At 45.0% G+C, this 12,051-nt stretch overlaps 1 protein-coding gene across 6 annotated transcripts in view; it reads left to right on the top strand.

The window, feature by feature from the left end:
* Positions 1–12,051, top strand: part of CREB3L2 (cAMP responsive element binding protein 3 like 2) — a 425,600-nt gene that overhangs the window by 342,759 nt on the left and 70,790 nt on the right. The window contains exon 1 of one of the 6 annotated variants that reach the window (XM_042973208.1): positions 1,385–1,555. The exons of 4 other annotated variants lie outside the window; for them this stretch is intronic. In XM_042973208.1, the coding sequence (XP_042829142.1) occupies positions 1,457–1,555 (99 nt within the window). In that variant the 5' untranslated portion in view covers positions 1,385–1,456. Of the gene's footprint in view, positions 1–1,384; positions 1,556–10,925; positions 10,991–12,051 lie in introns of those variants that run through there. One more of the 6 variants, XM_042973227.1, reaches the window with a different exon arrangement.

The following is a 12,051-nucleotide window of genomic DNA, read 5'->3' as shown; positions in this document are numbered from 1 at the left end:
AGCATAGCATTGGAAAAATCTGGAAGCAGTCAGGGCACCTGGGTGGCTCAGTCAGTTAAGCATCTGACTTCGGCTGTCAGGTCATGATCTTGTGGTTCTTGAGTTCGACCCCTGCGTTGGACTCTGTACTGACAGCTCCGAGCCTGGAGCCTGCTTCAGGTTCTGTGTCTCCCCCTCTATCTGCCCCTCCCCTGCTCATGCTCTGTCTCTCTCCCTCCCTCTCAATAATAAACATTATAAAAAAAAAGAAGAAGAAGAAGAATTTGGAAGCAGTCAGTTTATGCAGACAATTCAGAGTCTGACTGGTTTGCATATCTCAGCTGCCCCCCTCTTCCCCCTCTACTCGAATGATCTGGTTTTTCTGGATGTCTTAGAATTCTTGTATTTGTTGAGTCCATAGCCTCAGGTGCTCCCATGTCTGCTCCAAGTGCATGGGAAGAATAAACACCTGAGAAAAATGTGCCCCTGTCAAAATACAGGATGGACTTGGTTGTGACAAGTGCCTTGGGAGTCCGGGTATACAGACTGGCCGGGAGATTAAGTGAGGGGTTTCTTTAACATGGTAAACTTAAAGGGAATCAGGGGACATTTAGACTTTCTAGGGATTTGTTTCAGCTGAAAGCAGATTGTGATAAATTCTTAACTTAGGTGCTGCCGTCCTTTGTTCATATTTATTTTTTTCTTTCTTTCTTCTACAGAGCAGAATAGGCTAAAAGAACAAAATAAAACAAACAAACAAAAAAACTACCCACCAGAACTAAGAGGGGAATGGCCATTTCTATTTTAAGGTTATAAAAACAAACCTAGTAACACCTGCACATAAGGACCCCTGGGTCAGAAATTTAGAGAGGAGGATTCCAAAGGATCCAGGGAAAAAATTAGGTGAGCTCTACGACCAAGGAGTCTACTATAAATTTAGCTGATGAAGTTAGAAGAATATTTAAATCCAACCTATGAAAATATATGAACAATGAAACAATGAATCCAGAAGATAGAAGGATTGGTGTTAATTGGAGAACAAGTATAAACGTCTCGTGGACTGTTAGAAACCAGTAGAAAGATTACCAAAATGAAGCATTGTCACAGGAAAACTAGAGAGAAGTGTAGATTTTTGAAAAGTACAGATTTTTGAAAAGTGAAAAGCTTGACATTAATTTCTGGGAAACATCTGTGGCTGATTATGACACAGCTCCTTTGTGAATAGGAAGAGAGCAGCGCTGGCCTGGCCACAGCATGGTTTGCTAAGAGGCAGTCAACAGAATGTAGATTCTGGCTTAAAATCAAAGGAGAGAGGAGTCGTAGTTTATCTGTTCACCGTTCTTATCAGCAAGTCAGAAGATGACATAGGCCATGTGCTTATCCAGGCTTTTGTTGCGGTAGAAGGTTCTGGACCAGGAAGGGGAGGAAAAGAAGGGACAGAGAGGAGGAAAGGAAGGAAGGAAGGAAGGAAGGGGAGATGGAGGGCTCAAGATCCAAGGGACTCAAAGCTGTCAGAATCCAAGTCCAAAATCACCCCGCGAGTGGGACATGCAGGCCAGCGTGTGTGATGGCAGTGGTGAGTGTGGAAGGGTGGGAATCCATTATTGAATGAATATTCACGGAGCACTTACTCTGCGTCAGGAGCACTTACTCTGTGTCAGGTATTGCATTCTGGGTTGGGGCGGAGGGAATGCTGCAGGGAATCAAGCAGACAAGGGCCCGGCCCTCAGGGGGCTGCCGTGCTAGTGAGGGAGGTAGGAGGCAACCACATCTGGAATTTCTCGGGAGGTGATGGTGTTATGGGGAAGAAAACAGGTGGGGTGGCTCATTTACCTGGAGTGGTCAGGGAAGGACCCTCTGATATTTGCAGCATTTGAGACCGAAGGCAGTGAGGGTGAAGGAGCGCTCAACCCAGGGAAGGTGGGGAAAGTGGTTCCCCAAGGTGTGTGTTGGGTCTGGGGCAGCCTTGAGGAGGCCAGGGGTGCCCGGAGCAGAGTGAGCAAGGGGAAGCAGGGGGGAATTGATGCTGGAAGAAGATGCAGGCTGGAAAGCAGACAAAGGAGAGCCCGGAACCTGCTGTTCATCCAAGTGAGTGACACGATCGGAGACTCAATGCTCAAGAGTCCTTTATGACAGTCTTCAAATAAGTTCCAAAGTCCAGACCATAACCATCCAAGTTCCGGAGGAGGCAGCTTTTAGTTCCCGCGTATGGCAGCCTAGCACTTAAGCTGCCTAGCAGTGCTGTGTGCTGCACCATAAGGTCTTTATCTTCAGAAGTGCTGGACGGGCAGTGTCCCTGCATTGAGCCAGGTTTTACATTTAAAAGCCTCCAATGCCCCTTTTGATGCGAACATACTGCAGCTTCCCCCTGGAGAACAAGAGTCTCCTGACTTTGGCCCTGACTTTCAGCGGGATGGCACATGGGGAAGCAGAAGGGGGAGGTGGTGATGAGTGGGGTTAACGGGAAGGAGAAATGGAGGGCTGGAGACAGGTTCACGGAGACACGGTGTTGGGCGGGGGGGGGGGGGAGCAGTTGGAGTCCATAGGAATGTGCCCAGAAAAGTAAGGGAGTCTGGCCTCGGGGGATGGGCAGCTGGCCTTGGGGGCCTCAGGAGGGTGTCATCCTAAGATCAAGCAACAGAGATCTGGACATTGTGCTGGCGGGTCAGCCCTGGGGGATCTTTCAGGAAATGGTGAAGGACGAGAATTTCCAGGGACATCAGGTAGAGATAGCAATCAAGGTGACAATCCAAAATCTCTGAGGTGTGCCCCTGGGCAAGATAAGAAAAAGCTTTCCTTCTCCAGGGACCAACTTACTAGAGAAAAAGTCTAGACCCCTGGTGTAGAAATGGGGAGGGGAAGGAGTGACTGAAACACCACAGCCACAGTTGAGGCCTAGCAGCCGGGTTCACAGAAGTATCTGGATGTCCTGGTACCACAAAGGTGGAAAGGAAGGACCTCTTCCAGAGAGGGCAAAGTCGGAAAAGGCCGAGAGACCCCCAGCTCTAGGACCCTTGGATGTAGGGAGTGACAACTGACCCAATCAGACAGAATCCGACTCCGCTTTGCTTTGACCAAAAAATGGTGGCGTTCTTTCCCCAGTTTTGATTCACCGGACTTAACGTACTTCCCCCCATAATTATATGCTGGCCAGATCTCAGGGACACTGGGCAGATTAATTTAAATCAAGACAATTAAGGGCAGTTGAAATTTTTAAATTCTCTTCTCTCTGTTCTGGTTTATAAATAATTTGGAAGAAGGAAATGAATTTCATGAAGAGCATAAAGCTTACATTTGAAAATGTAAGTTTCGGGGTGCCTGGGTGGCTCAAATGGTTAAGCAGCTCAGAGCCTGGAGTCTGCTTCAGATTCTGTGACTCCCTCTCTCGCTGCCCCTCTCCTGCTCACGCTCTTTCTCTTTCTCTCAAAAATGAATAAACATTAAAAATAAAAAAGAAAATGTAAGTTTCTTACAGAAACAGGTTTACTTTTTAAGGCTACTTTTCTCCTTTAAATAAAAGTCAAATAATAGTTTACTTTTAAGTTCAAAATAATTGATGAATAAGATTATATTTCTTTGTTAGTTTAAATAAAACCCATGTTTGACTTTAGTAGTGGTTGTGTTATGGCAAAACTGCTCACAAATATGCACACTTAGCCGGTTGTGTTCCTGTGAATTTCAGATGGTTCCCCTTCCTGATGTCTTGGTGTATGCTTTGGGTTCAGAGATAATTGGTCCAGTGATGTCTTTTATTAGGTAATTGGATAATAAGCTAATTCTAATGATCTTATATTTTTGCTGCTTTCTATCTCTCTGTAAGTCGCAGAAAGGCTTTGGTCAAAGTCCATAAAGTTTGGCAGTATTGCATGTCACAGCTACACCTTTTTCTCTCTCTCCCCCTATATGTGTGTGTGTGTGTGTGTGTGTGTGTGTGTGTGTGTGTGTGTGTCTATATATAAATATTTTTATTTTTGCATTTATTTATAGTCACTCTGTTTTAAGCCTGCATTGTCATGAGATGTCTACGTTATGAGCTCAGCACTTACTATTTCATAGAGGTTGTGTTACATAATGGAAAATTCATGAGCTGTGAAATCACACAGCTGGTAGCTTAAATCCTAGCTCCAGCCCAGTCACACCCTGTGACCGTGGCAAGTTACTTAACTTCTCTGAGCCTTGGTTTACTGCTCTATAAAATGGGTCTACATACTCTCCTAATGGGGTGGTTGTGACCATTCACGTATAAGCAGAAGTTACTGCTGTTGTGTTGTTTTGTTAGAGGACTACAATGGGGATTCAAAGTAATGGGAATTATGAAAATTAGGACCTGGAACACGGACGGGTTGACTTTTGAGAAGGGCAAGGGAATGGAAGTGAGTTACTGAGGTATTTTATCATCCCATTTTCTGCTGCATTGGTAAGCCCAGTAATAAAGTTACTTTAAATTTTCTAAATACAGTTCTCACTTCCCTCGTGGAGTGGTAAAGGATGAAGTTTATCTAGGATAGTTTTATTTGGTCTTGAAACTTTTATTTTACACCATGATTTACACTCACCTCATTTGTGGAATATTTGGGAAATCATTGGTCTGGTTTCTCATCTTCAAGGAGTTGAATGCCATTTGAACACGTGAGTATCTCTTTCAGAAAGTTTTTGGGAATGGTGTATGAGTTTTTGCTGAATTACGTATTAGTGACTTCAAGCATACACCCATTTATTTAGCTCAGGGTTCTGTGGACCAACAATTTAGACTTGGCTCATGTAGGTTGTTCCTCTGATGATCTCAGCTGGGCTCACTCATGAATCTGTGGTCTGTTGCTGGTCAGCTAGCTGCTTCTGAGGGTGGCTGGAGATCAGCTAGAGCAAAAGAGGAAGGGAATGGTGGGGATATGGGGTCTTGGTTCTCTCATCCTCCAATAGGCCAGCCCTGGTGTATTCACATGGCAGCCCATTTACATGAGGTAGATTGGGAGGGTCAGACACTCTTAGGGCAAGTTGTGCCCAGCTTCAGAACTTGGACAGTGTCACTTCCACCACAATCTATTGGCCAAAACGACTCAAAACATCATTACAGGGGCACCTGGGTGGCTCAGTCTGTTGCGTGTCCGACTTTGGTTCAGGTATGATCTCGTGGTTTGTGCATCCAAGCCCTGCATTGGGCTCGCTGCTGTCAGTGCAAAGCCTGCTTCAGCTCCTCTTTTCCCCACCCCCCCACCCTGTCCCTCCCCCCATCCCACTCTCTCTCTCTCAAAAATAAATAAAACATTTTTTTAAAAAGGTCATTCCAGAATCAATGAGCAGAGAAACAGAGACCACCTCTTAATGAGAGGAACCACACAATATGGAAAACATTTTTGCAACCCTCCCAGATGAGGACTCTATGCTCTATGATCCTCATTGGCAGTTCTGGTTCCTTGGAGTCAACAGATTCTTTCTCTTCTGCTTTAATTTCCATCCTTTTTTTGTTTTGTTTTTGTCATTTGATACTTTCAAGACTGAAAAGAGATGCTTACGTTATCACTTCCCTTCTATTTCGGCCAGAGCTCAGGTTTGTAAAGTGCTGGCACCTGAGATTGACCCTGGTCCCATAGGCCCTTCCTTGGATTTCCTCCCTGACCAGATCCCCTCACCCAGATCTAGGCAGTGGGCAGGCAGAGTAGGGACAGGTCAGCTGGATGACCTGGCTGGACGCTGCTCAAGGGGCCCTGGCTCAAGAGCAGTTTCTTCATTGTCCTCTGTTGCAGAAGGTCTGACATGCGAAAAGGAGCAAGAGCCTCCCCACTTAATTGGTTGGATCTCTTGGAGCATTTAGACATTGCATTGTAGCAAAGGCTAGGCAAATAAGGTAGTTCCTTAAATAAAGTTGTTTTGAACTCTTTTTAATCCATCAGATGATCTCAAGTGGCTAGGTTTGTTTTAAGTAGCTAAAGATTTATTTTCTGATTATTTTGAGGGAGTAGAAATTCTAATCATCTTCCACAGACCCCAGAGATCTTAGTGGTTTGTCTCTAAATCCGAAACTTAATGGGATCTTTGTTTTAAAAATATGAATGTTCTTCTAACTTGTTTTAGACTATAAAGTCTGTTAGTCGTAGCCTTGGCCTGTATGCCTTGGGTAACGTAAATTTTCTGAATTGTCTTCTGGTCTATAAATTCTAAACTCAACTATATTGCCACTGACTCCAGGGAATTGCACAATCAAGGAAGAAAGAAGGGCCCAGGAGCTGCCTGCTTCTCAGTGACCTTGGAAGTTTGGCACAGTGATGACCTGTATTTAGGAGAAAACTGGGAAGTGATTGGTTCGGTTTATAGCTCCTTAAGATGTCAGTGGGTCAGGCCTGCTGCAGAGCATGCCAGACATGATGCTTTCACCTTCCACGAGGAGATGCTGTATGATGATCATTATTCTACCCTATATTAGAGCAAAAATTAGTAAGAGCTCATCTGAAATGTTTTTACTTGTGAATCAGTTATTACCTTGACAAGGGAAAGAGGTAAAGGTCATTGCATTTGCCATTCTTCTTTTATACCCAGCCGTCTTTCTCCAGGCATGTTCAGGAGAACTCAGGAAGCAGGTAAACTGAACGGAGGGAGTAGGAATTCTTTAGGTTATCAGCATATTCTTCACTTTCTAAAAATAAAGAAAAATGTACTGTCTTCTCTTGAGTTTAAGGCTTCTTGATTAGTTGAGGGAATGGCCTGGTTGTTTACCTGCCTGGCAGGAGGTAGTCAGGGCTGAACTGAAATTTTGGTGGGAAGGGTGACTATAGAGTGGTTGACTGTAGAGTGACAGTCAGGATGTGGTGCAGAAGGGCAGAGAAAGCAAAGGGCTGTGGCTTTCATCAGTTTATCAAACATTTATTTGGCTTCTGCCATGATGAGGCACTGGGTTAGATCCTGGGGTAACTTCCTTGAAGAGCAGGAGATAGGTGTAAAAAAAATGCACAGAGTAAGTGATAAATTCAGTAGAAGGAGCACACATAAGGGCTCTGGGTGCACATTGGGTGCACAGCGACCTGACTCCCTGGGTGAGTAGGAAGAGGCTGGGTTATGTGTCGGGAAGGGGGGGGGGGAGGTGGAATTCTGGCTGCCACACCTGGTGCGCAAAGGCAGGGAGGAGTAACGGTCCTTGCATGTTTGGGGAAATCTATGTCCTTGTGTTTGGCTGGATCAGAGCAGGGGCCCTGTGAGTGCACAGGCAGGGAGAAAGGGAAGACAAACATTCTGAGAATTTTAATGCCCATCAGGGGGAAATTGGATGAAATTCACACACAGCTGGTTTTAGAAAGGCCTCTATTTTACAAAATGAAACCGGTTCTTCTCTAAAAGCAGCTCTTCAACAGCTTGGTTAATTGAATTTTGCCACTTTTCCTGCAAGTGGCAGATCCCTTTTCCTAGAAAAGGGTGACTAGGTTCATCTAGCCCCGGGTCATGTTTCACCTGCTTGAACGGTCAAGCGAAGCATTGTGCTGTATGTACTGATCATAACATTTAGAACCTGGATGGTGAAATACAAATTAAAATAACTTTGGTCATTGTTATTTGGTGCTGTTTCAGTATGGCATTTCTGGGCTCTGGCTTCTCGAAAACTACTCAGCATGGCATGCTAATGGATTGTCAGGCCCCAAAGATGGCAAGCACAGAGTGAAATGACAGTCGGAAAGGGGCTGAGACAGGCTGGAGAGCTTTTGTGAATATGGGGGAACCTAGTTTTGATTTGATGTTTTACAATTGAAAGTGTTCAATTATATCAAAATTGTGTGCTTCTAGTTATATCTTCTTCACGTCACACAATTACTGCTTTTTTATTTCATTTCCACTTACTTCCAAGGAGGAAGCAACTGTTTCTAAATGATTTTAAGGCCTTTTTAGGTTTTTTTAATTAAAAAAAATTTTTTTTTTCCTGACTTGAAGTTTTACATTCCTGGGGAGAATTCACTGTTCTCCAAACATGTGGCATCTACCAGCACTTGGTGACAGCAAAATCTGAGTCCTGGAATCAAGTGCTTGAGTTAGTGTGTTTTTGAAGCACCGGATTAAGAATGATTTTCAGCAGACTGAAAGGTACCCAATGAGAGAAGATAAATTTTACTTGGAATAAGAAAGACTAAGACTCGAGCGGTCTCATAGAAGCTCCCTGTGGGGCTTTGAGAAATGGTTTCATCTGTCTGAGCTTCAATTGTCATTTCCTTGTGGTATGTGTCTCTTTGAGTTTTGTCTGTAACATTTCAGTTCTTTTTTTTTCTTCTAGAGAGAGAGAGCGCACACAAGAGAGGGAGAGGGAGAGAGAGAGAGAGAGAGAGGGAGGGAGAGAGAGAGAATCTTAAGCAGGCTCTATGCTCAGCATTGAGCCTGATGCAGGGTTTGATCCCACAACCCTGGAATTACGACCTAAGCTGAAATCAAGGTTTGGGTGCGCTGGGGCACCTGGGTGTCTCAGTCGATTAAGGGTCCAACTCTTGCCTTTGGCTCAGGTCATGACCTCACTGTTTGTGAGTTCGAACCCCACATCAGGCTCTGTGCTGACAGTGTGGAGCCTGCTTCAGATTCTCTCTCTCCCTCTCTCTCTGCCCCTCCCTTGTTTGTGCTCTCTCTCTCTCTTTCTCAAAATAAATAACTCTTTTTCTTAAAAAAGAAAAGAGAGTTGGATGCTCAATCGACCCACCCAGGTGTCCCCAGTTCATTTTCTGAAAATCGGAGTCTGACATCGCACATTTACATTTTAAAAGTCTGGGTTTCAGGGGTGTCTCCTACATTATTTTCTGGATCTCTCTCTTTTCTTTTTCAAATGATTTCCTAATTAGAACAAAATTTTAATCACAAATTATAAGAGAAAGTACCCAGGTGCTCTCATATATTTTTAGGTTCTGTAAGAATTTTGGACCCTGATGTTCATGTTGGCTTGAGGTGACAGTCCAGAGAAAGGAATCCTAAAATTGCCACTGTCACACTTATCCTGTGGCTCTTAGCAAACTAGCATGTGACTTGCTTCTATACATAAGGATCTTGCTGCTTGCTTCCTAAAGGAAATGTCTGAAACACCTCCTTTTTTATTTATTTATTTATTTATTTAATGTTTTTATTTATTTTTGAGAGAGAGAGAGAGAGATGGAACAGGAGCAGGGGAGGGGCAGAGAGAGAGGGAGACACAGAATCTGAAGCAGGCTCCAGGCTCCGAACTGTCAGCACAGAGCCCGACACAGGCTCAAACTCGTGAACTGCGAGATCATGACCTGAGCTGAAGTCAGACGCTCAACCGACTGAGTCACCCAGGCGCCCCTGGAACCCTGCTTTTCCTGTTGGATGGCTTCCTCCTCAACGAAAATGGAAAGTGAGCGAGGGTTTCTAATGATGGAGTGGTTGTGTATGTACTAACCACTTACAAAAGGCTCATCTGGTAAGGATTACAGGTCAAGGGGCGCCTGGGTGGCTCGGTCGGTTGAGCCTCCGACTTCGGCTCAGGTCATGATCTCACGGTTTGTGAGTTCGAGCCCCGCATCGGGCTCTGTGCTGTCAGCTGGGAGCCTGCATCCTGCTTTGGATTCTGTGTCTCCTTCTCTCTCTGTCCCTCCCCCACTTGTGCTCTGTCTCTCTCTGTCTCTCAAAAATAAATAAATGTAAAAAAAAAAAAAAAAAGAATTACAGGTCAAGAAAGTTACTGGTTTACCATGGCCTTCCTTTATTTACCTCCGAATGTAGGGTGAAGAGGTGGGGGACTGGGGTCTCTGTCAGTGGCTGTCAGAGGAATGCTGTTACTGTAGAGTTTATTTGGTATCCAAGAAGAACCCAGGCTCTCCATGTGACGATCAGGGTGGAGAATCTCCTGCAGACGGTGGCTCAGTGCAGTTTTAAAGCAGGGACACGCAGAGCAGGGTTTCCTGAGTCTGGGTTCTTTGTGACTCAGGTTGTGGAATGACTAAGTATGCCTGTGCTCAGGCAATGTCTGCAGTTTTCTTTCTACCCCTCTGAAGGTTGAGCAATGGTCCGGGTTTGCCTGGGACTGAAGAGTTTTCCAAGACTCAGGATTTGCAGCGCTAAAATCAGGGAAGTCTGGGGCAGACTGGGGCAGTTGGTCGCTCTCCCTCCGGCCCCCCTGCCGGTCTCTCTCTGTTTTGCTTCCTCTCACTGCTACACAAAACAGCGAGCAGCCCTAACACTTTGCGCAGCATTCCAGATGAACTTTACACGTGACCGACCTAGGGAACTGGGCAACACAGAACGACCTGTTTTTTAAATAGAAGTGCTCCTTAAGTAGTTCAGACTTAAGGATGACTGACTGTCTGTATAGTGGGTGACACCACCCTGCAGTGTCCTGATGATTTCTTTGCATTGCTTTTCCTTTGGCTGAGCGTTTTTGAAAATTGAAGCGTGGGGCCACTGCAGGCCCCACGCACGGGGAGCATACAGGCACCTCTGAGGTGACCCCTCCCCGTTCCACTCCTACTTCCCCTGGGTGCTACTGGTTGTCCCCACCTGGAGAGCAGGTGCAGTTGTGAGTGGTGGATGGGGTCCCTGGGATTAGCTTGCTAGTCTTTTTTCTTTTTTTTCTTCAGGAAAATGATATACAATTCAAGCAAATTAAGTAAACACTGAAATCCTCTACCTTTGTCCCCAGAAGTTGTCCAAGGCTACAGACCATTTCCCAGTTTGGGTTGTCATTTTAGCCATCCCTCGTGCGTGAGCAGAACGCATACAAACCTGTATCCCAAGATCAAAGGGCAGAATTCTGATTATGCTCCTGGAACTTCAGAATCCCAGACAGAAGCCCGTGCAGGGGCCCTCTTGAGATTTTGATCTTCTTTCCATTAAGAGTGACTGGATTTTTTCTTCCTGTGATTCATCAAGAAAGTTCCATTTATCCTTCCATGTTTGCTGCTGCTCACAAACCCCTCCTTCTTTTTCCGTCCTGGTGAAGTTACATGCCTGTGTGATGTTACCGGGCTGCGTGAAAATCCAGGATCATCCTGGGCGTCAGGCAGTTGCCTAGAAACCAACATGAAAACAGGATTAGGTAAAGCATTTTTTCTATATTACAGCTGCTTTCTGATTAAGACATGATGTTACAAATAGCTCAGTATGTATACCCCTTTACAGCCTTAAAACACATATAAGTGAAAAAAGAATTTTTCAACAGAGACAAAATGATTTTTCCATAGTCACATTTCAAGGTGCTCACCACCAACCCCAATCTCCTCTCCTCCGCAACCCCACTCGCCCCTCCCTTTCAGGAGGGTCACGTGTTGGGGATCCTTGGCCCTGTTAGAAGAACATTAACATAAACCAACAGCAAGTCTGAGACACTATTATTCTTCCATCAGTCCCTCAACCTCAGCCAGGCTGGCGTGTGTATAGAGAAGTCAGAAGGCTTTGCAGTAATTTAGTTATGAAGAAGGAATGTGTTGTGTTGGGTAGCAATGAATCAGCTAAGTGATAAGCACGTTTTTACCAGAACATCATGAAGGGCTAATCCCACTTTAAAATTGACTGCAGTGAGTGAGAACTAAATCTCTAACCCTGGACCCTCCTGTGTCTCAGGAAATTAGTTGGGATGGGGTCAAGGGACACAGAGGAATGTCTACTGAAAAGACTTATTAAGTAATTGACATATTCCCAAACTCCTGGAAAAAGATAGATAGGTAAATGATGACTGCTGGCTTGGGGTCAAAGGAGAAAAAGGAATCAAGAAAACCCAAGAGTCAGTAAGTTAGCAAATATTTATTGAGCTCCTCCTATCTGCCAGTTGGCCCTTCTAGGTGTGGTGGGGGTGGGGTGGGGTGAGGTGGCTGTGAACAATGAGCCACACAGATGATATATTCTAGGGAGGGGGCAGGGGTCGGGCAATAAAAGCTGGAACAGATAAATAAATAAGATAATCGAACATAATGGGAAATACCATGAAGATGATAAAATAGGGGGACTATGGGGTTGGAGGCACAGGCCCTGCCTTTATGGACTGACATTTGAGGTGAAGGACTGAGACTCTGAGGGCCTTGGAACAATGTCATATCAGCAATGGGGAAGTAGGGCAGGAGGCTGAGTATACGGTAGGGATAGAAATCAAAACATGAAGAG

This window comes from Panthera tigris, chromosome A2, assembly GCF_018350195.1.
Source record: "Panthera tigris isolate Pti1 chromosome A2, P.tigris_Pti1_mat1.1, whole genome shotgun sequence".
Taxonomy (NCBI): Eukaryota; Metazoa; Chordata; class Mammalia; order Carnivora; family Felidae; genus Panthera; species Panthera tigris.
The sequence above is the reverse complement of the archived record's forward strand: the minus strand, read 5'-3'. Positions and strand labels throughout refer to the sequence as shown.